Source organism: Gallus gallus, chromosome 31 (genome assembly GCF_016699485.2).
Source record: "Gallus gallus isolate bGalGal1 chromosome 31, bGalGal1.mat.broiler.GRCg7b, whole genome shotgun sequence".
Lineage (NCBI taxonomy): Eukaryota > Metazoa > Chordata > Aves > Galliformes > Phasianidae > Gallus > Gallus gallus.
Window position 1 is genome coordinate 1,481,669 of NC_052562.1, and position 22,506 is coordinate 1,504,174.

Here is a 22,506-nt window from a genome sequence, read left to right on the forward strand (position 1 = left end):
ACAACCCCTCTGTCCTGTTCCCAACCGTCACCCAAAGGCATTTTCTCTCCTCACCACAAATCCTGCCCCAAAACCACTGTGGGATAGGGGCTGGTTTGGCTTGTGGAGATGGAGATGCGCAAAAACCACTGTGGGATAGGGGCTGGTTTGGGTTGTGGAGATGGAGATGCACACGGAACGGACACGCGTGTGCTGTGGGGACAGATGTGGTGCAGGCGCGGAGCACGTGTTGATGACATGCATGTGCTGTGGAGGCACACGTGTAGTGCAGACCCCGGGAGCACATGCTAAGGACACACATGAGCAGCAGTGTGTACAGCTGGTGGTGCACACATACGGCATCGCACAGACACACACAGAAGCACAGAGTTCAGAGTGTCCCACACGTATGTTTGTACACCTGATATGCACATGGGATGGTGCACACCCGTTTAATACACATCCACGTGTTCACACGCACAGGTACATGGCTATAATTCACACGTGATGGTGAGCACAACGAGCACACTAGCACTGTGCACCCTTGAAGTCCATGTGTGCACACAACACACCCGTGTTTGCGTACACACCTGGGAGCATCAGCGGGGTCCCCGTGTGCCCACCTCGGCGTAGATAATGGGGGGTTCAGGGGTGGTAGAAGAGGCGGGGGGGTGGGTGCTGGGGGTCACAGCTTGCAGCTGGGCGTAGGTCAGACCCTCGCTGTCACCGGGGGACACCTGGGGACACAGGGACAGCAGTGTGACCATGGGATCCCAACATCCCAACTGAAGGGAGGACGGCACTGTGTAATGGGTGGGGGGGCTGTCCAGGAGAAGGAGGTTGGGATTATGGGGTGGTGTAGATTTTGGGAAGCTGTGGGTGTGACACTGGGGTTCCCTGTGGGTGGATTTTGGGGGTCCCACTATCATTTGAGGGTGCCCATTGAGTCTGGGGATGTTTAAGGCTTGAAGCATGCCAGGGGGCTTCAGTTTGGGGTGTGGGACATCCCCATGGTGGAGATTTGGAGGTCCCCATGGCTGGATTTGAGGGTGCACACAACGTCATGGGAAGGCATAAAAAGGAGGGGGTTCTTTGGGGTCCCCACGGGCAGGGTTTGAGGTTTCCTGGTGAGGTCTGGGTGAGCGGCAATGGGGCATGTTGGGGAAAGGGGTCCCCTGACCCAGACACTGACCTGGAAGTGCACGGCCTCAGGGCTTCTGGAGGTGTCACCTGAGTCATAAATGGGAGGGGAGTAGTGTGGGATTATGGAGGGCCCAAACAACACCAGTGGCGATCTATAGGGGATCTATGGGGGATCAAAGTCATTTAATCCCTTCCCCACCAGGCCTCTCATCTCTCTGCATTTGTCATCTCTGGGCAACGAGGAGGACAGAGACAGTGAGGATGATGATGAAGACAATCACAGCAACCCAGCGCCCCACCACTACTGCCACCAGGTCCCTGCTGGCACCCCCATTGTCACCTGTGGGGTCAAAGTGTTTTAGGTTTCCTTGTACACAGCCCCCACCTCAGTGGATGAGGGATGCAGTGACACTGTCAGCCATGGGTGAGAAGGGGAGCACCGAATGGGGGCTGAGACCTACCTGGGGGTGCAGGTCTGGGAATCACTTCCAGGGTCACATTATCCCCAAGGGGTGAGAACAGAAGGCAGCAGCCCCTGATGCGGTAGGAGCACCTATAGGTGCCAGAATCAGCAGGGGTCACCCCAAAGAGGGTGAAGGTGGCAGTGCTCCCAGCACTGAGTTTTTGGCGCTGAATAGGGGCTGAGTGCCCGTCCTTGTGCAGGAAGAAGGCAACCCCTGAGATGTTGTTCCAGCAGCGGATGGTGACATTAGTCCCGATCTCCACGTGTTCCTCAGGGCTGAGGGAAATGCCAGGTGGGGGATACCTGTGATCTGAGCACAGAGAGGTAACAGAGATGGAACACAGCTCTGTGGGAACAGCCCAGGGCCATCTGCTTTCCCCAGTGCCCTCACCTGTCACCACCAGCTTCACGGGGTCACTCTTCTGCAATGTCCCTGCAGGCTCCAACCCCTGGTACTGGCACTGATATATCACTGCAGCTTCCTGTTTAATGCTAGTCAAGGAGAACTCAGCCATGTCCTGCACGTTGTCCTTCTGCTCGATGTATGTTGCATTTTGGTACCGATAGAGTCGGACCCAGGCAGCTGGATAAGGCACGTGGCAGCGCAGGGTGACAGTGTCCCCCAGCGACACCCCCTGGCTGGGGTGCAGTGACATGGAGGGTCGGGGCACTAGGACAGGGGACAGCAATCAGCCTTGTCCCTGCACACCCTCCTGGGCCCTCTGCTGCTCCCCTGACAACGTCCCCCTCCCTCTTTACCCCATTCTCCCTCCTTCCCCATACTCACGTTGCTGTGCCCTGCTCAGAACCACCAGCCACCAACCTGCAAGGGACACGGTCCTGGTCCCACACTGAGCCACCAACCCCCGTGGCACCACGTCCCCATTGTCACTCACCGAGGATGAGGTCCACCACCATTGGTGCCATGAGGCAGGAGCAGCTTGGGGACAGCGAGACTGCAGCGGAGGAAGGAAGTGGCCGGAGAGCTGCTTTCGGTTTCCAAGGGAGAAGGTGTGACATGATGACACCTCCTCAGTGTTGCAGATGCAGTCCCCAAGGGGTGGTGTGTTTGGGGATCCGCCAAGGGCTGACATGCATGGAGCTGGAACTGCAGTCCCTGTTGGGATGCCCCACGCAGCCTGTCACCTCTCAGCTGTCACACGCTGCCAGTGTGTGGCAATGCATGGTGTCATCCAAGGGGATGCCAAACACAGGACATGTGGCTCCAATTTGGAAGGGAAGGGAAGGGAAGGGAAGGGAAGGGAAGGGAAGGGAAGGGAAGGGAAGGGAAGGGAAGGGAAGGGAAAGGAAGGGAAGGGAAGGGAAGGGAAGGGAAGGGAAGGGAAGGGAAGGGGAAAGGGAAGGGGAAGGGGAAGGGGAAGGGGAAGGGGAAGGGGAAGGGGAAGGGGAAGGGGAAGGGGAAGGGGAAGGGGAAGGGGAAGGGGAAGGGGAAGGCTCTTCAGTAAGCCCAATGCCAGCACCACCGGCTGAGGAGATTCTGCACACACATTTGGTCTCAGTTTCTCCAGTGAGATTCCTTCCAGCTGATGGCAATGGGCTCTTTTTTGTGGTCATCCTCAGGGGCTCCCCATCCTCATTTTGATATTCTTTTTTGGTGAAAGGGTGAAACTGAGGGGCAGCCTTATCATCACATCTAGATTTTGTATCTCCCATTACCTGCCATGGGCAGTAGCAGGCCACTTCCTAGCAACACACACCTACCTGTTCCCTCGCATGTCTGCCACACTCGGACACCACATCCTCCTCCTCCAGGTCAGCAACAGTTATCTGTAATTGATGCTGTCTCACAAAGGCCTCATGCAGATGGTTCTGCAAACTGTGCTGTGCTATCCGTGCATGCAAGCACACCTTTGGCTCAACTTCCAGTTCAGCTTGCAAACTCCTTATCACCGCTCTCAGTGACTCAGTTCCTCACTCAGTTTGGTGCACAACACATCTATCTTCCTGCACTGCTATCACTGCAGCACATCAAACTCCACAAACAATGACCTCACCTTCAGCAGATCTCAATCAACGTCCTTTTGACAAGTCCTGTATCCGTTCTGCACTCTCCATCAGGCTGAACTCGTGTAGACGTGAGCAGCTGCCACAGAGCTCAGACACGGCCCAAACAAGAATCCTTCTTTCTCAACTCAGATCATAGCCCTTCTGGATTCCTCTTGCTCTTTATCCGGGGCATTCTGCCCATGATGCCAAGGAAAATGTCCCGTCCCACTCGGTGAGTTGTGAGAAAGATGACTCTTAGGAACCTCTCAAACAGGGCACTCCTTTCTGATCCCAACTGTCCCTGGATTCCTCCTGGCTGGTGGAACTGGCATTGCCAGAGTTGGTCAGCAATTCCCTCACTGCTTGTTCCTCTCCAAATTTCCACTTCATTTCTTTCGTGAGTTGCCGTACGACGATGGTGATCTCCATGCAAGCTTCCACATCTGACGCTATCTGGATGTTGGAAGAAAAGATCATCATTCTGAACACCATTCTACACCACCTCCAGCACAGCTCGTTCCCTCCCATACTGGATACCTCTTTCCATGCTGCTCTCCCGTCACCACCTCACACAGCTCCCCTCAGAGTTCCATTTCTCACCCGATGCCATACGCTGTGAGATATCCCTTTGGCAGTGCAGGTCAGCTGGCCTGCTGCTGTCCCCTCCCAGCTCCTGGTGCCCTCCAGCCCCTCGCTGGCAGCACAGGGTGAGAAGCTGAGAAGCGGAACCATCTGTGGCTCTGTGCAGCACTGCTCAGCTACAACTGAACCACGGCTGTGCCATCAGCATTGGTTTTCTCCTAAAGCCAAAACACAGCAACACACCAGACAAGATGAAAACATGAACTTTATTCCAGTTGAAGCCAGGAGAGAAGGGCAGGTAAGGGGTACTTGGAGGGCTGTAGATAGGGTCAAAGCAGAAGTTGAAGGCAATTATCAATATTTCTAGGGATTACATATGGCATGAAATCAGTTCAAAACTTTCACCCCCAGTACTGTCAGCTCTGTGTATCCAAAAACTGCAGGCATCGAAGAGGAAGAAGAGGCCAAGGCCAAAGGCGAGGGCAGCAGCGCATCCTCTCACCATCACCACCACCAGATTCCCATGGGACTGCTCAGCAACTGTGGGGTGTGAGAGGTGGAGTGACTGCATCCCTGGAAGAAAAGTCCCTGGGGATGGGATGTGGAGACACTGCGGCCCATGGGTGACACAAGGGGCACCCAAATGGGGGGCTCTGACCTACCTGGAGGTGCAGGTCCCCATGTCACCTTCAGCATCACACGGCCCCCAAGGGCTGAGGGCAGAAGATAGGTGTCTGCAATGTGGTAGAAGCACCAATAGATGCTGGTGTTAGCTGGGGTTACCCCAAAGAGGGTGAAGGTGGCCATGCCCCCACCACTGGTGTTCCTGTGCTGGACAGGGGCTGAGTGCCCACCCTGGTGCAGGGAGATGGTGCCCTGATAACCCTGGTTCCTCCTATTTTTGTACATTTACGCCAATTTTGGGGCTCCCCACAACCACACAGCAGACGTTTGCTGTTCAGGAAACACCACATTTCCTTCAGTGTCACCGCTGCCCCATAGGACACCCCCCTTGAAGTGACAGCCCCTCTGTACCCACCCTACACACCTGTGGGGTGTCCCATAAAAAGTGCACCCCCCCAGTTTTTTCTCCCCCCAAAATGTCCCATCACCCTGAAGTAGTGACGCTCAGCCTAGGGGGTGTCCCCACCCCATGACAAAGGAGAAAGGGCCTCTGCGGGGAGTGGCCCCCAAGTGTGGCCCCACCCCTGTCAGTTCCTCACTTAACCTGTGGGGCGGGACCCCGCTCCCCACAGACACTGAGGCAAACAGAGGAGGTGAGCACATGGGGGGTTCCTGGTGGGCTGAGGGATGTGTGGCAGTAGTGGTGTACTGGGGAAAGGTGAAGAGTCGTGGGGTTATCGGGAGGGATTTTGGGTCATGGGACTATGTGGCAGGATGTGGGGTTGTGGTAGTATGGGTTGGAGATATGGGATCATGGTGCTCTGTATCTCGATACAAGGCCAACGGGCTGGACATGGGGCAAGCAGACAGCACGTGGAGCTCTGGGGTGGGATGGGGGGTCATGGGGCTGTGGGGCAGGACATATGGCTGTGGGGTAGCAGGGAGGGTTTTGTGGTGGGGCATGAGGTTTTGATGAGTTGTGGGGTGTGGAGAGCTGTGGGAGAGTGGTGGGATTTGGGGGCAGTGATGGGTTTCCAGATGGGGAGGCTCAGTGCCCTGCCCCTCGTCTTCTCCTCACCCTGAGCAGGAAATGCATTAATCAAGACCAAATCTCACCCCATGTCCTGCCCCACAGATCCGTATCCTGCTTCATAGCTTTCTGCCCACAGCACTGGAGCCTTCCTCTTGCTGTGCTCATCCTCATCTCTTCGGGATTACTAGGACCACATACACCGTCCCACAGCCCCATATCAGGTTTCATCACCCCATACCTCTCCCCCCTGCCCCATATCATGCCCCGTAGCTGCACATCCAACCCGATATCCTCATTGCCTGTCCCATTCCCCCAGAAATTGACATTTTACCCCACGGCCCCATTTGTGCCCCATAGCCCTGCCTCATAGCCCCATGACTCCATAGTCCAACCCATAGCTCTGCTATCACACCTTAGGTCATCCTATAGCCCCAGAGAGTTTGGTGTCAATGGGTCTGAGGCTGATGGGGAAGGTGGTTATGGGGTGAATTTGACCAAGACCAGGGAATCCGGGATCCGCAGGATCTCCAGCCCCAACACCAACTGAAACATCTCCAGCCTCAAATCCTCTGCCTGCACAACCCCAAACACACCGCACATCCCCACCACCACCCCGTGGACTTCCCAGAATGCCCCTGAGACTCAGCGCCACTGGGGCTACCACTGCTACGATGACTTCTCCCAAACCCAGCTGCACTTCGTCCTCCCGCTGCGCCTTGAGCTCTTCCTCATCCTCTTCCTCATCCCCTTTGCCATCACCATGTTCTGCTACATCGGCCTCATCCGTGCCCTCCTCACTCGACCCCACATCCCACTGCAGAAGAAGTACCACACTGTGGGGCTGGCTGTGGTCACCATGGTCAACTTTGGGATCTGCTTTGGACCCTACAACATCTCGCATGTGGTGGGCTTTGTGCAGCAGCGCAGCCCTGAGTGGAGGCCCTACGCTCTGCTCCTCACCACCCTCAGCGCTGCGCTCGACCCCTTCATCTTCTATTTCTCCTCCAGTGCAGTGCGGAGGGCGGTCAGTGGGATGGTGGGAGCAATTCGGGGCACAATGTGTGGGTTTTGGGGTTGGTGTTGGCAGAGACAATGAGCCCCAACCTGGAGGTGGTTATGGGGTAAATGAGGTTCTTGTGATTGGAGTGGGTTTAATGGGGTAGGAGGTCAGAAATGGGGATGGGTCCAGATTCCTTGTGGTCAGCGTGGTCCCACAGACGTGTCCAATGTTTGTGGGTCAACCAATTCTTGGTCAGTGTATCACTGTCCCATGGGGTTGGGGTCAGCATGGAAACATGGTAGAGATCAGTGGTGTCAATAAGATCCCACAAATGTAACCAGTGTGGTCAATGCAGAATCGTGAGTGTGACTTAATGTTGTCCCCGATGTCCAATGGGGTTGGGATCAATGTGGACCAAAGGATCGGACCCAGCGTTGCTTCATCCCCACTGTCCCCAATTCCTTCCGTGTCCCCCATGTCTGCAGTGCTCTCAATATCCAGCAATGTCCGCAGTTCCTCCAATGTCCCCAGTGTCCCCAGTGCCCTCAGTGCCCCCAGTGCCCCCTATATTCCCAGTGTCCTGACAGCTGGCAATAACTTCAGGGCCATCAGCACTTCATGGAGATCCCTCAGCACATGGCCCCTCTCTCCAGGGAAGGCGACTGTTCCCAGATCAGAGGACATCTGCGGCCTCAAAGCAGAGTCCCAGCAGCCCACCGCCATCAGGATGTGCCCTGTACCCTGTAGGGCTGATCAGAGGTGTTATAACAAGGCAGAAGTGCTAATAAAAACCTATTCAGCAGCCATGTATTTGTCTGAGAGTTCCTGGTCTCGTGGCAGTGACAGCCTGGCACAGCAGTTGGCGCAGCAGTTGGTGTGGGCCGGGCGAGCAGAAGGGCAGAGCATCGCTCCCCACTTCGGAGATCAGCTCACCCATCAGCTGCCTCCCAAACAACACATCTGGATGTGGTCTCTACGAGGCTGAAAGCTCTTGCCCAAAATCAATGCAGCTCCCAGTGTGAGTGTCCACCCCAGAACGTGCCCATGCAGGTCTGCAGCACCTTGGACTGCCTGAGCCTGCAACCAGGTCATTGCCTAGGGCAAGGTGGTCAGCTCCACGCCTCCAGACCCCCTTCAGATAGAAGGAGAGAAGGGTGGCTGTCGTAGGGGACTCCTCCTGAGGGGAACAGAGGCTCTGACACATCAGCCAGACTCTACCTGTAGGGAAGTGTGCTGTCCTCCTGGGGCCCTGCTCAGGGACATCACCAGGACACTGCCTGCTCCGGTTCACCCCTCTGGCTGTTCTCCCTTACTGATGGGTCAGGCCGGCAGTGATGCAGTCACTGAGGGAAGGCTGAGGGCCATGCAAAGGGTGTTCAGGGCACTGGGGTGGTCAGTGGGCAGAGTGGGAGTACAGGTGGAGTTCTCCTCTGTCCCCTCAGTGCCAGTGAGGGATGCTGAGAAGGTTGGGAGAACTCATCTGATAAATGCGTGGCTGAGAGGTCGGTGCCACGGCAGGAATTCTGTTTTTTCTGACCACAGGGCGGTGTACTCTGTGCTGGGCTGATGGCTGCAGGTGGATCCCAGCTGTGTGAAGGAGGAAGCGGATCTCAGACCAGGAGCTGGAGAGGTGACAGTCTGTGTGGGATGCCCCAGCTGGGGATGTGTGCAGTGCTCTGTGTGTGTCACCACTGGGTGCCCTCAGTACCACCACCCACTTGGGGACCACAAATACCACATGAGTAGACGACATCACAGCATGCTGTCCAAAAGAGGAACTGACAACAGCTCTTCGGCCACTTTCTTTCTCCACTGCAGTCGCGCTGTCCCCACGCTGCTCCTGCCTCATGGCACCAATGGTTATGGCCCTCATTCTCGGTGAGTGACAACAGGGACATGGTGCCACAGGGGTTGGTGGCCCTGTGTGGGACCTGAACTGTGTCCCTTGCAGGTTGGTGGCTGGTGGCAGCGAGCAGGGCACAGCAATGTGAGTATGGGGACAGGGGGAGAATGGGGACCGAGGTTGGGGAGCGCGGTCAGGGGGCCAGCAGAGGAGCCCAGGAGGGTGTGCAGGGACAAGGCTGACTGCTGTCCCCTGTCCTAGTGCCCCGACCCTCCCTGTCACTGCACCCCAGCCAGAGGGTGTCCATGGGAGACAATGTCACCCTGCGTTGCCACCTGCCCCGCATGGCTGCCTGGGTCCAGCTCTGGCACAATGGAACTCTGAGATTTAACAAGGAAAAAGACAAGGAGCAGGATGCAGCTGAGTTCTCCTTTGCTGTCACAAACCTGGAGGACGCCGGGACATATCAGTGTCGGTACCAGGTGTCAGAGCCACTGTGGACATCAAATCAGAGTGACCCCGTGGAGCTGGTGCTGACAGGTGAGGGCACTATGGACACCGGCTGGCCCTGAGCTTTTCCCACACGGCCAAGTCCCATCTCTTCCCCTCCCTGCACACAAACCGCAGCTTCCCCCAACTCAGCATTTCACTGAGCCCAGGCAACATGTGGGAATGGGGACTGATGTCACCATCCAGTGCTGGAATGGGGTTTGTGGTGCCACATTCTTCCTGCACAGAGATGAATGCTCACCTCATATCCTGTGCCAGGATCCCACTGGTGGGGCTCAGCCACCTTCACCCACTGAGGGGGGACTCTGGCCACTGCCAGCACCAATAAAAAATCCTACAACCCCAAGGGCCACACATTTGTGTCCTCACCCCTGTAGATAGCATGGTGGTGGACGTGACACCCACACCTGCAACCCCAGTTAGTTCGGAGACCCCATTTGTAGGGCCCCAGTGTCAGCCATGGGTGGAACTGTCACGGCATCCCTGCCCGGTAATGGGGACACCCAAACACTCGGAGCCCACAGGTGCCAAGAGGCGGTCCTATGTGAACCTGGTGGTGGTGGTGGTGAATGTCTGTTCTGCTCTCTTGGCCCTCAGCTCGGGCCTCTACTTTTACTTCAATGGCTGCAGCCTCTGGAAGCGGAGAAATGAGAGCGCAGGTGAGGAAGGACTTCAATGGTTTCCATTCCCTACAGATCCCCGCAGGCATCCCCTATGTTTTCTTTGACCCCCTACTGATCCTTTATAAATCCACGAGTTGTCCCCCAAGGCCCACACATAACTCCCACCCTTCCCCCTCTTTTTGATGCAGGTGTCACCCCTGAGATGCCCGAGTCAGTGCAATTCCAGGTAAGTGTCGGGGTCAGTGGACCCCAAATCCCAGTTCACTTCTTAAGACCCACACCTCACATCTCCATGGAAACCCAAATCTTCCCCATGGGGACTCCAAATGACCCCCAACCTCATATGGCTTACCCTCACATTTATGCGCACCACCCGTATCCAGCCCTTGGGAAACACAAACCTGCACTGTGGGGAACCCCAGCCCACAGATACCCCTAAATACCCAGACCTAAAGATGCCCTCCAAGCCTTAACCCCCTCTAGACCCTATAGGCACCGATTTCTTTTCTAGAGGGGCACTAAATGCACCCACAGGGAAACCCAATGCCCATGGGGACACCAAAATTGAGCCTCTCTGTTCCATCAGTCCCTAAACACCTCGAGACCCTATGGGCACCCCAAATCCACGGCTGGACCCCCAAACATCCCCCATGCAGACCTCAAAGCTAAGCCCAGTCACAAATGCAGACTCCTTCTCATGGCCACACCCCCCACATACCTACACCACAGACCCACCCTCAGCTCACTCATCTTCGGGACCCCCTCCTCTATCTCCTCCCCTATCTCCAGGGGCCCTCCAGGGACAGCGAGGATCTGACCTACGCCGAGATGCCAGCTGCCATCCCGTGCTCCCAGCCTCCCACTTCCCCCACTGCCCCCCAGTCCCCTGTCATCTACACCACAGTGAGGACTGATTTACCACGCTGATGGGCCTCCCCAAGTGTCTCATTTCTGGGGTGTGTGGAAGGGGACACACCTCAAATTCCCTGCTTGGGACTCCCTGATGTCCTGTTCTAACCACAAACCAGATAACCTCCCCAAATCTAACAATCCCAAATTCTCATTGGTGCATCCCAAATGCTTTCCAGACACACCGAATCCCTAAATGCTCATCTCTTACCCCAAAGTCCTTCTTTATCCCCTCAAATCTCTTAACAGTCCCTGAGACCTCCAAGTCCTCTCCCATCCACTCCCAAACACCACCACCATTCCTGTGAGACCCCCTCATCTGTCCCTATCTACCCCTCTTATGGACATCCCCAGGCATGTCTCTTTGCTCCCCTTCCATTTCCCACTGATGCTCAATAGATCCCCTATAAATTCCCCAATATTTCCTGCCTCCTATTCTCTTCCAGTATTATCATTGGTCTTTGGGTGCTGAGCAATTCCTTTGTGCATCACTTGCTTTCAAAAAATATGTTCATATATCTCATCATCATTACTGTTATGTCTCTCTTCGTTTTCGGTCTCAGTAAATAGATTTTATCGGAACCTGCAAATTCTTCCTCTTTCTCTCCATTTCTCACCCCAAACCCACTGGGAGGGGTCAGTGAGAATGAAAGCTGTGTGGTGCTGAGCTGCTGCCGGGTGACAGCACCACAGTCTTCGTGGTGCCCAACATGGGGCCTGAAGGGTGCAGATCCCCACAGCTGTGAGCAGAATGTGTTCCAACACAACTGCTCTCAGCAGTACAGCAGCCTCAGAACTGCTGCTCACAGCACTGAGCTGTTCCTTCCCTCTGGGCCATCCCAGCTCTCAGGGCTGTTTCCTTCCCTGCGCGGGCACTGCTTGATGCAGTCACTGAACCCAGAGGTGAATTTCCACCTCAAGAGGAGCAACCTATAGCACCTACCAACTTGTGCTAAAGGGAAAGGCTGCAGCATGTGCGTATCTATACCCCACATTGGAAATTAGAAGAAGCAAAGCCCAGATCAGAAGCCCAGCGGGTGCTATTTCCTGGCACCGGATGCAGATACCGGCAGGTCTGCCACAAAGCAAGAAGTGGCTCTGGGGTTTGTCATTTTGGGGACAGTCTTGTGAACTTGTGATCTATGGACGGGGAAAATAGCAGCGTGGATTTCAGGCATTCTGCAAGTGGTTTTTCTCCTGCTGAGAGGCACGATGGTGAGTGTTGGTTTGGGTGTTGGGTGCTCACTGCTAACTTGGTTTGGGGGTTTCTTGTTTCATTGTTTTCCCCAAGAAACACGAGGAATGTTGGCTGAGTTATGGGCTGATCCTGGTTTGTAGTGGGGTCAGGAGGAAGGAAGGGATGGGGAAGAAGGAAGCCTGCAAGTGTCCGGAGGTGGGATGGATGTACATCAAAAATCAGCCCTCGTCGGGAAACCCGATGTGAGGAATTGGAAGTTGAATCTGAAATGGTGATAATGCAGCCTGGGTCCTGGTGGGATGAGCTCGACACAGACCCACTTGCTGCCAAGCGCCATCTGCTCTACCCTGGGATCATTTCACAAGGTATGGGGTCTGTGAAGCTCCCACGCCATGCTCTTGAGGACCTGCAGAGCCTCCACCACCTCCACAACAACACATGCAGGGGGTGTCCTCCCTCTGCCCATCCACCCTCCAGCAGGAGCCCAGCCCATGGGTGCCTGCTGCCATCACCTCCTTCTACCAGCTCCTTCCCCACGGGGAACCACTGCAGCAACTGGTTAGGATCCACAGACCCCCAGAACTGGGGGAAACACAGCAGCCGTCAACTTCTGAATCAACGTTGTGCAGGAACCACGATGGAAGATCTGTTTTTAAACAAATGGGGACTCTTCCAGCTCCCACCATCTGCCCGCACTGGCACCGGGTCTTCCTGAAAACCACTGCTCTGGGGCTGCTGCTGCTACTGCTGACTGCGCTCGGTGTGCAGGGTAAGTGACAAGCTTGTAGCCACATCCACCGCATAGAAACCACAGCTTCTCAGAGCAGAAATCTGGTCCTTTTCCCCCAGAGTGCTATCTGGGCTTTGTGTCGGGCTGGGGACGACCACCCAGCAATCCCAGTGCTTCACCCAACATGGGCAGAAGATGCAAGCAATATTTCTATGCTTTCAGCTGGCTTCACTAATTGAGGGCAACCACAACCAGAATAGATTGGCACAAAAGCTGGAGGGTCCAACCCCATCTCTGCTTGCTTCCCATGGCTTTGTCCCCACACAAGCACATCTCACCCCACTTTCTGCCTAAGAGTTTCCTGGAAAGCAACACCACATCCAAGCACTCCCCAGCACAGCTCTGAGATCCGGGGGAGGAATGGGGTGGAGCCGTGTGTGACCTCTTCCCTTCTGCTGTATCTTTACTGATCCACCAGGGGCAGCAACCTGGAAGGACCACGGAGGAGCAGCTGCTGAGGGAAGCTGTAGGGAAGGGGCCTGGGATGGGGGATAGCACTCGAGGTTGTGGGGATGTATGGGGGGGGGGGGAATCTTGGGGAGCACATTTTTGGGAGCACTCGACAGATGTGTGGGGTGGGGAACAGAGAGGCAGTCTCCCTGGGGGTTCCCACAGGGCTGCGGTGTCACTGAGGGAAATGTGGCTTTTCCTGAACCGCAAATGTCTGCTATGAGGAGAGGGGGGAGGACCTCAAAACTGGGGTAAATGTATTAAAAAAGGAGATCCATTGCTGTGGAGCACAAAGTAGGACCCACCCCACAGATTGCCCCATAGATTTGGTGACCCACACTCACCTATGGACCCCGCCAAAATCATGTCCCATTGCTCACCTCACAAAATTGGAGTCCCTTCAACCAACCACGACCCATAGATTTGGAGATGCCACAATCACCTGTGGAACTCCAAACGCTGCCCCACAGACCACCCCATGGATTTGGAGACCCACCACCAACCCTTACCCATAGATCTGGAGGCCTCACAACCTCCTGTGGACCTCCAGCTGCACAGAGCATAGCAGCACAGTGCGACAGAGCGTTCTCAGCCACAACACCCCATAGGAGCCACATGTGCTGTGTTTGGCATCCCACGAGGAACACCATGCAAAGCCACACACTGGCAGCAATCTGGGGACAGCGTGTGACACATAAGGGGTGACAGCTGGTGTGGGGCACCCCAGTAAGGGCAGCGTGTACCACTCCACAAGTGCCATCCCATTGTAGGCCACATGTTGCAGAAACTTGGGGATACGATTTTCACATAGGGAGGTGACGTAATGGAATCATGTCCCAAGGGGAACAGACAGCGGTTCTCCAGCCACTCCCTGTCCCCACTGCAGTCTCACTGTCCCCACACTGCTCCTGCCTCATGGCACCAATGGCCGTGGCCCTCATCCTGGGTGAGTGACCATGGGTACGTGGTGCCACATGGTTGGTGGCCCTGTGTGGGACCAGGACCGTGTCCCTTGCAGGTTGGTGGCTGGTGACAACGAGCAGGGCACAGCAACGTGAGTATGGGGAGAATGGGGACAGAGGGAGGGGAGTGTGGTCAGGGTGCCAGCAGAGGGGCTGAGGATGGTGTGCAGGGACAAGGCTGACTGCTGTCCCCTGTCCTAGTGCCCCGACCCTCCCTGTCGCTGCACCCCAGCCAGGGGGTGTCCCTGGGGGACACTGTCACCCTGCGATGCCACCTACCTCAGCCAGCTGCCTGGGTTGAGCTCTACCAGGATGGACTTTTGAGATCCTACAAGTGCATGGACAAGCATCAGGTCATGGCTGAGTTCTCCTTGGTTTGTGTAAAGCTGGAAGATGCAATGAAGTATTGGTGCCAGTATCGGGTTTTGGAGCCACCGGGGGTATCAGAGAAGAGTGTCCCCATTGAATTGGTGGTGACAGGTGAAGGTTATGGGGCAAGCAGATGGGCCTGGGCATTCTCCACAGGGCCATGTCCTATCTCTGTTATCTCCCTGCATTCAGATCATCGATATTCCCCACCTAACATTTCCATCAGCCACGAAAAAATTGTGGAAGTGGGGACCAATGTCACCATCCAGTGCTGCAATCAGGGCTATGGGGGCATCATCTTCTTGCACAAGGACGGGCACTCAGCCCCTCTCCAGCACCAGGACCCCCGTGGCGGGGGCACAGCAACCTTCACCCTCTTTGGGGTGACTCCAGCTGACAGTGGCACCTACAGGTGCTCCTATCACCCCAAGGCCTCCCTCTTTGTGTCCTCACCCCTTGGGGACAGCGTGACACTGGAGGTGACACCCACACAAGCACTCCCAGGTAGGTATACCCGCCCCCCATTTGCTTGCCCCCAGTGCCGCCCATGGGTGGCAGTGTCATCACATCCCTTCCCCATGGAGGTGATGCTGGGGGTGAACACACCCAAGTACCTGTACCCCACAGGTGCTGAGTTGGTGTCCCGTGGGAACCTGGTGGTGGCAGTGGTGAGGGGCTGCGCTGCTGTCCTCATCTTTGGCCTCGGCGTCTTCTTTGTCATCGATGCCCGCAGCCTCTGGATACGGAGAGATGAGAGTCTGGGTGGGGAAGGGATTTAATGGTTTGGATCTCCTGTACATCTCCTACACGTCTCCCCAGTTTTCCCCTTCCACTCCTTCCATTCTTCTGTAGAAACCACCAGATGTACCATCGGATCCACTGTAGGATGCCTATCCATTCCCCCAGATGTTCCCTGCCCCCATCCCATCTCCTATAAATCCCCCCATGTATCCCCTGCCTCCCCTTCCAGACCCTATAAATTATCTAGTCCCAGTCATCTTGTGCATCTGTGTCCATCCTTTACTGATCTACTATAAATCCACCCAAGCGTTACCTGCCTCCTCTTGCATCCCCTGTTTATTCTCACAAGTCCAACAAGTATCAAACCCATTCATCCCCCATAACCCCACAATGCTCCTGTTCTGTTTTGACTCCGGTGCCTATTCACAAATTCCTGAGGCTGTGCACTTCCAAATAGGTCTTTCGGTCAGGGACCCCTGATCCCAGCCTGTTCCTGGGCACCTCATACTCCACCTGGAACCCAAATCCCTGCCCATGTGGACCCCGGGATCCCCCAAATCAGATGGCTTACTCTAACCTTGTGTGATGCTCAAAATCCTGACCAGGGGGAAGCACGAATCTGCATTGTGGAGATCCCCCAGGGCCCAAATCAAAGTCCTTGCACCAACTGGGGAAAACCCAGCCATAAACATCCCCCTGACAGTGTGGGCAATCCATACAATGTAATAGGACCCCCAAAAGGCACACATATTTACTTGCAATATCGGACCAGTGTTACCCCAAATCAAAGTCCCCCCAGATCCCCAAACACACCATCACTGACCACACCCACACACTTACAACGGAGATGTCCCTCCTCACAGCCATACTGAGGAACGCCACAGTGGTTCTCCACCGTCTCCAGTTGCAGGAGAATGGCTCCAAGAGCAAGGACATTGTGAGTACGAGTGCTACGTGCACTACCCAGGCTATGAGAGCTTGAAGCTGTCAAAGCAAAAAGAAAAGCTGAGGCTGCAGTTAAGATAAGGGGGAAGCTAGCCTGGGGAGAGACTAAGGCAATGGAATGTGAGGAACAGTGTGAAAAGCCGTGTGATGATTAATGCTGGACCAATAGCTATGCGAGCAAGATGCGTGATTTCTGTATGCTAACCAATCATGAGCTGACTATCTCCGTGTGCACCCTGTATTTCTGTATGAGCTGATTTGGAAAATAAATCGAAGCTCCACCATTATTTCTATGAAGACATGTGGTTTGTTTTGGGCAACCCTCCTTCAAGTGGCGCCCAAACAGGGACCCGGGAATGCCGCACAAGTTGCCACCGTGATTCGACGTGGAGGCAGCGGGACGCTCGAGAGTTGTCACAGCGGTTTGAGGTGGAGGCAACGGGAGTGGGGAAGGTTCCTGCGGGTAAGTGCCGTTTGCCAAGAGGACGGTAGCTCAGAGCATCGTGTGCTGAGAGGACAACGACTCAGACCTGCAGCGGGGTGAGTGCCATGTGCTGAGAGTGCAGCAACTTGGGTAGGAAGACTGCACAGCTTCCTCCTCCGCCAACTGCTGCTAGCATGGACAGACACTGCTTCTCAGTATCCTCGCTAAGCAAGGGGAGACAGTGAAGGATAAGGACCTAGCTAAGCTAGTAACGTGGGCCCAAGAACAGGGGTTCCTGAAGACTCCTCTGCTCATTTTCGTAGCGGAGGAATGGCGTGATATAGGAGATCATATGTGGGACTGTGTGATATTTGGGGGGAAGGATGAGAAGTTACTGAAGCCTCTGAGATCGGTGTGGCGTGCTGTTGCCAACACCTTGAAGGCCATATGACACCCCGCTGAATGGCCACCGCCACAGCTACCTCCGCTGTTGCCCGGTGCTCACCATGGGAGTGAAGGGCTTCCAGGACTACATCGAGAAGCACTGCAACAGCGCCGTGGTGCCTGTCGAGCTGCAGAAGCTGGCGCGGGGCAGCCTGGTGGGAGGGGCGGGGGGGTGGCAGCAGCCTCCGCAGACCTTGCTGCGCCTCCTCATCGAAGCCGACAGCTGCCTGCACTGGCTCTATGGCGGCTTCTACATGGGCTGGGATGTTCTGCTGAACTGATTGCTGGACTAAATGTCTCGCTGCCTGGGGATCCCCAGGAACTGTGACTTATGGGATCGCAGGCGATAGGGAACACGTCACAAAACTGGACCCAGACCTGCTTTGTATTCGGCAATACCCAGCAGGGCCTAAATTCCTATAAAGGGCTGAATTGGACCTCTTGGACTAATGTATTTAGCGGTCTTAAATTTACTTATCGGGATGCTGGTGGTTACTGTGGCACCAAAACATCCAAAAGACAGGGTTTGGGTGCCTAAGGTGCAGCTGCAAAAGGTAACAACACGACTATATGGTGCAATGGCTCGGCATTGCCTCCGGACATCTTTTTGATCTGTGGAGACAGAGCGTGGCAGGGCATCCCTAGCCGGGTGATAGCTGGACCTTGTAAATTTGTTATTTAGGAAAATTAACTATGTTTGCTCCTCCCTTTGCGCAGCTTTGAAACATTTGTCTCTCTAACCGCTCTAACTGCATGAAGCGTGCTCTGCTAACCCCTGAATGTAATGATAACACTGAGCTCTTATCGCTTGCCGCAAGGGTTGCACTCTCCTTTTTCGAACAGCTTCTGCTTGATCAAAACAGCTTACGGCATGCCTTGCTACAAAATCACGCTGCCATAGACTTTCTGTTATTAGCTCAAGGTCACGAGATGGCTTAGTGGCCTTGTCAAGGAGGGCCTTTGTCTACTGATGTTGCTGGTGGTGGGAATCCTCATAATTTGTTTGGTTATTGCTGTTTTTAAGAAAATGCTCTCGAAGGTTACCTCGGCTGTTTTGCTTGTGCAAGAAAAGAACGGGGGAACTATGGATGGATGGCTGACCCAGGGAGGTCATGTTTTTCTCCCCCTGGGTCACTGCGAGCAAAACAGCTGCTATGGATCACGGTCTCACACAGAACAATGATGGGAGTAGGTGTAAGGAATGCAGAGCTGCAATAGAGACTGCTGTGCCAGGTGCCATGAGACAAGCTGCAATCAACCTCCAGTTATGAGAACTGTGCCTTGTTGTACTTAGCACGTTATTTGTACTGCTCTATATAAATAGCTGTATACTGTTGTTATTAATTGGCTTGGCTACTAGTAAGCATATGGGTGTGTGGCCTCATCCATGCCGCGCCTTGGCTGAATATTGCTCTGCAGGGAACCTCGGACAAGTTGCTCGGCGACAAAAGACGTTGTGGAAGTCCACGTAGATGACATCAGTTGCCCTTGGATAAGATCAGTTACCCTACAAGGCTCATTTCTCATCCCAAAGTTCTTCCTTACGCACCATGAATTCCTTACCAGCAGTTCAGAACCTCCAATTATTCCCAAGTGACTCCAAAATTCCATCACCATTCTTCTGGGACAACCAAAATTGCCCCACTCCAAACCAAAGATCTACAAAACCAGAGCGGTGCATGGCCATGCTTACACACAACACATGTGCAAGGTGCATTAGTGCACAAAAACATGTATGCTGGATGCAGGATGAACATCACCATCACCAAGTGCAAGGGTGTTGTGTGTGCTCACCGTCACATGTGCACTACACGCATGTGATACATACACATAACATGTGTGTCTGCTGTCACATGGGCAAAAGAGATGTACGTACACGTGTATCACAAACCTACTAGCGTGCCTCCATGTTTGTATGCACGATGTCATGTATACACAAGATATGGGTATACTATAATGCACACCCTGTTTTTAGCATCTATCCAAACACTGACACTACAAGTGCATACTCGTTGTATGTGTGTCCTCAGAGGGTGCCCCATGTCTATGTGGGTGTCACTGTGCCCCCAAAGGTCTGTGCTGCTGTCCCCAGTGGGGATGGCAGAGGAAAGTGCAGTGGGGAAAGAGTGTGGTACCCAAAGTGCGTGGTGGCAGCAGGCTGGATGTGCTGGGGATGGCACGTGGCATGCCATGTGGGACAGCCCATTGGAGCCATGTATGCTGTGCCTGGCATCCCATGGGGGACAGAGTGCAAGGCCACATAATGGGGGCTCCTTGGGGACTTGAGAGGTGACAGCCTGCATGGGGCACAGCAATGGGGGCTCTGTGCAGTGCTCTCTGTATGTCACTGGGAAACCAAAAGTGCCACCACACATGACAGCTATTTATCACATGAGGTGGAGACTTCATGTCTCCATCCCGTCCCCAAAGAGGAAATGAGATTGCCTCTCTGGTCACTCCTTGTCCCCACTGCAGTCTCGCTGTCCCCAAGCTGCTCCTGCCTCATGGCACCAATGGTGGTGGCCCTCATCCTGGGTGAGTGACAATGGGGACGTGGTGCCACGGGGGTTGGTGGCCCTGTGTGGGACCCAAACCGTGTCCACTGCAGGTTGGTGGCTGGTGGCAGCGAGCAGGGCACAGCAATGTGAGTATGGGGACAGGGGGAGAATGGGGACAGAGGGAGGCGAGTGTGGTCAGGGGGCCAGCAGAAGGGCCCAGGCGGGTGTGCAGGGATAAGGCTGACTGTTGTCCCCTGTCCTAGTGCCCCGACCCTCCCTGTCGCTGCACCCCATCCAGAGGGTGTCCCTGGGGGACAATGTCGCCCTGCGGTGCCACCTGCCCCGGCTGGCTGCCTGGGTCTGGCTGTACCAGGAAAGAGGTTGGTCGTACAACAAGGGGAAGGAGAAGGAGCAGGACGCGGCCGAGTTCTCCTTTGTTAGCACACAGCGGGAACACGCAGGTCGCTATCGGTGTCAGTACCGGGTGTCTTGGTCAGTAGGGGCATCAGAGAAGAGTGACCCCGTGGAGCTGGTGCTGACAGGTGAGGACACTGGGGACAGCAAATGGCTCTGGCTGCTCCCCACAGGACCATATCCCACTGCTGTCCCCTCCCTCATGCAGATCACAGTTATTCCCCACCCAGCATTTCCATTCACCCCGAGCAATGCGTGGAGATGGGGACCAACATCACCATCCGCTGCTGGAACAAGGACTACGGGGCCGCCTTTTTCCTGCACAAGGATGGGAGCTCAGCCCCTATCAAGCACCAGGACTCCAGTGGTGGAGGTGCTGCAAAGTTTACCTTCCTGGCGGTGACCCCAGCTGACAGTGGCACCTACAGGTGCTCCTATCGCTCCAGGGGTTACCCCTTTGTGTCCTCACCCCTTGGGGACAGCGTGATGCTGGAGGTGACACCCACAGCTGCACCCTCAGGTGGGTCTGAACCCCCCATTTGCATGCCCCCCGTCATGGATGGGTGGCTGTGTCTCTGCATCCAGTCTGCATGGGGGTTGTGGCTGGCTATAGGGACAGCCAAACTCCTGGACCCCACAGGTGCTGTGGAGCAGTCCTGTGCCAATCTGGTGATGGCACTGGTGAGGGGCTTTGTGGCTGCACTCGTCTTTGGCCTCGGAGTCTACTTTGTCATCGATGCCCGCAGCCTCTGGATACGGAGAGATGACAACTGTGGTGAGCAAGTTTAAATGTCTACCATCCACTACTGACTCCTTCAGTGTCCCCCGCCTGCCCTTCTATCCCATATAGACCCTCCCAGGTGTCCCTTGCCTTCCCTTTCATCCCCTATCAATTCCTGATTGTGCTCCTGGAGTGTGACTCACGGTCACCACATAACCCACTTTCTGACACAGGAGCCCCCCCATAATGCACGAGGCTGTGAAGTTCCTGATTATTGTCTGGGTCACAAACCCCATCTCCCAGCTTTCCCTGTGTGGCCTCACCAAACCTCACCAGGCAAACCCAAACCCTGCTCAGAATTATCCCTCAGCACCAACAGCCCCATATGGTTCACCCTAACTTTACATGCCTCCCAAATCCAGCCCATGGGGAACCCAAAATCTGCATCAGGGGGAATCCCTAGACACAAAATCTCAGCCTCCAGACCCATCGGAGCCCTCCAGGCCCTAAGCACACCACAGATCCCATAGTGCACCCACAAACCCACTAGAAGGTACCCCAAAAAACGCTCATATGGAACCCCAATCTATGACCCACAGGGATGACAAATCTAATCCGCTATGGTCCCACAATCCCTTAACACTCCAGACCCCGTGGGCACCCCCAAACCACAGCAGGACCCCCAACCATCCCCCCTTGGGATCCGCAAATAGAAGGACCGCACAGCTCCAGACCCTCCCTCTTGAACACCACTCCCAAATACCAACACAATCGGTCCCCCTCCAAAGCATGTGGGAGACCCCCATGGTGGCACTCCGCTGTTCCCCTGTGTCTCCAGGTGCCCCCCCAGTGACAGTGAGAGTCTGACCTACGCCGAAATTCATGCTGTGACCCCTGCTCCCCGGCCACCCATCAGCCCCCCATTATCTACACCCATGTGAGCTGTGGGGGACCCCTGCTGATACCCCCACACCCGCATTGGTTCATTTTTAAGGCATTCTGAAAGGGACACACCCCAAATTCCCCACTTGGAGCTCCATGATACAGCAATCCCATCCATATACCCCTAAATCCCAAGAAATCAAACATCCCCAAATCCTCCCCTGTGCAGCTCATCTCATTTAAAGACCACCAAATCCCTGAATTCTCCTCTGTCACCCCCAAATCCTTCCTGATTCCCCTCAAATCCCGTAACATCCCTTGAGATCACAAGTACTCCTTAATCCACCCCAAAACCAAACACCTCTGCTAGATATCCTGCAAATCCTTCCCAGTCCAACCCCACAATTCCACTGAAGACCCACTCACCCCACAGCACATCCACCTCCAATTTGACCCCCCGGAGATCCCTCCCAGAGTCTCCCTCCTGCTCTTCTGTCTTGCAGATCCTCAAAATGGATTCAAAATGATTGCTTTTCTCCCCCCATCACCTCTCTCCCTTAGGTTCCTTCTCTGCTTCTCTCCATTTCCTTTCTTTTCTTTCTCTTACTCGCTCTTCCTCATTTTCCTCCCAGTCATCTTTTAGACTTCTCCTGCAGCAGCCATAACCTCAATTTCCCTGGAGGTAGCAGAGAAGGCAATAACACCAGTGTCAACATATCCTTTATCCCTAGATCTCATTCATTGCTACTAGGAAGTCCCCAAATTTTGTTGCAGGGCAGTTGATTAGCTGAAGGTGGAAAGTTCAATAAATGGTCTTCTGTCATTCCTCTGAGTCACTGTCTGACTCTGTTGCCCTGGAGAGACCAGGCAAGCACGGACTGCCCTACAGGGTCACTGTGCAGAGAGTGTGGTATGCGCTGGGGGACACCATGCCAGGGAACACACTCAGTCC

At 54.9% G+C, this 22,506-nt stretch overlaps 6 protein-coding genes across 10 annotated transcripts in view; 4 read left to right on the top strand and 2 right to left on the bottom strand.

The window, feature by feature from the left end:
* The window catches only part of LOC124417463 (V-set and transmembrane domain-containing protein 1-like), a 242,283-nt gene that overhangs the window by 59,534 nt on the left and 160,243 nt on the right, over positions 1 to 22,506 (bottom strand).
* The window catches only part of LOC112531104 (osteoclast-associated immunoglobulin-like receptor), a 101,730-nt gene that overhangs the window by 24,904 nt on the left and 54,320 nt on the right, over positions 1 to 22,506 (top strand). The gene's annotated exons all lie outside the window — the stretch shown is intronic.
* The window catches only part of LOC121107868 (platelet glycoprotein VI-like), a 33,400-nt gene that overhangs the window by 7,234 nt on the left and 3,660 nt on the right, over positions 1 to 22,506 (top strand). Inside the window, exons 5-6 of one of the 2 annotated variants that reach the window (XM_040654434.2) lie at positions 9,996 to 10,033; positions 10,597 to 11,004. In XM_040654434.2, coding sequence (XP_040510368.1) covers positions 9,996 to 10,033; positions 10,597 to 10,734 — 176 coding nt within the window. In that variant the 3' untranslated portion in view covers positions 10,735 to 11,004. Of the gene's footprint in view, positions 1 to 9,995; positions 10,034 to 10,596; positions 11,005 to 22,506 lie in introns of those variants that run through there. The other variant, XM_040654435.2, reaches the window with a different exon arrangement.
* Positions 579 to 4,981, bottom strand: LOC124417454. Its single transcript, XM_046904781.1, is given in 9 exon segments — positions 579 to 716; positions 1,172 to 1,209; positions 1,322 to 1,462; positions 1,584 to 1,895; positions 1,977 to 2,168; positions 2,482 to 2,541; positions 3,889 to 4,045; positions 4,677 to 4,714; positions 4,837 to 4,981. Coding segments are annotated over 9 exon segments (1,221 nt in total).
* The window catches only part of LOC101749263 (free fatty acid receptor 3-like), a 93,164-nt gene continuing 76,079 nt past the window's right edge, over positions 5,422 to 22,506 (top strand). Inside the window, exon 1 of the mRNA XM_040654252.2 lies at positions 5,422 to 5,451. The gene's annotated coding sequence lies outside the window, so the exon portion shown is untranslated. The remainder of the gene's footprint in view (positions 5,452 to 22,506) is intronic.
* Positions 19,233 to 22,375, top strand: LOC107049945 (leukocyte immunoglobulin-like receptor subfamily A member 2). 3 transcript variants are annotated; one of them, XM_046904893.1, is made up of 4 exons: positions 19,674 to 20,079; positions 20,160 to 20,471; positions 20,592 to 20,726; positions 21,511 to 22,375. In XM_046904893.1, exons 2-4 carry the CDS (start codon positions 20,213 to 20,215, stop codon positions 21,537 to 21,539), a joined length of 423 nt encoding a protein of 140 aa, XP_046760849.1. In that variant the 5' UTR covers positions 19,674 to 20,079; positions 20,160 to 20,212; the 3' UTR covers positions 21,540 to 22,375. The 3 variants fall into 3 exon arrangements, with proteins under 3 accessions (XP_040510421.1, XP_040510422.1, XP_046760849.1); XM_040654487.2 differs by having other exon boundaries at positions 19,233 to 20,471; positions 22,211 to 22,375; XM_040654488.2 differs by having other exon boundaries at positions 19,239 to 20,471.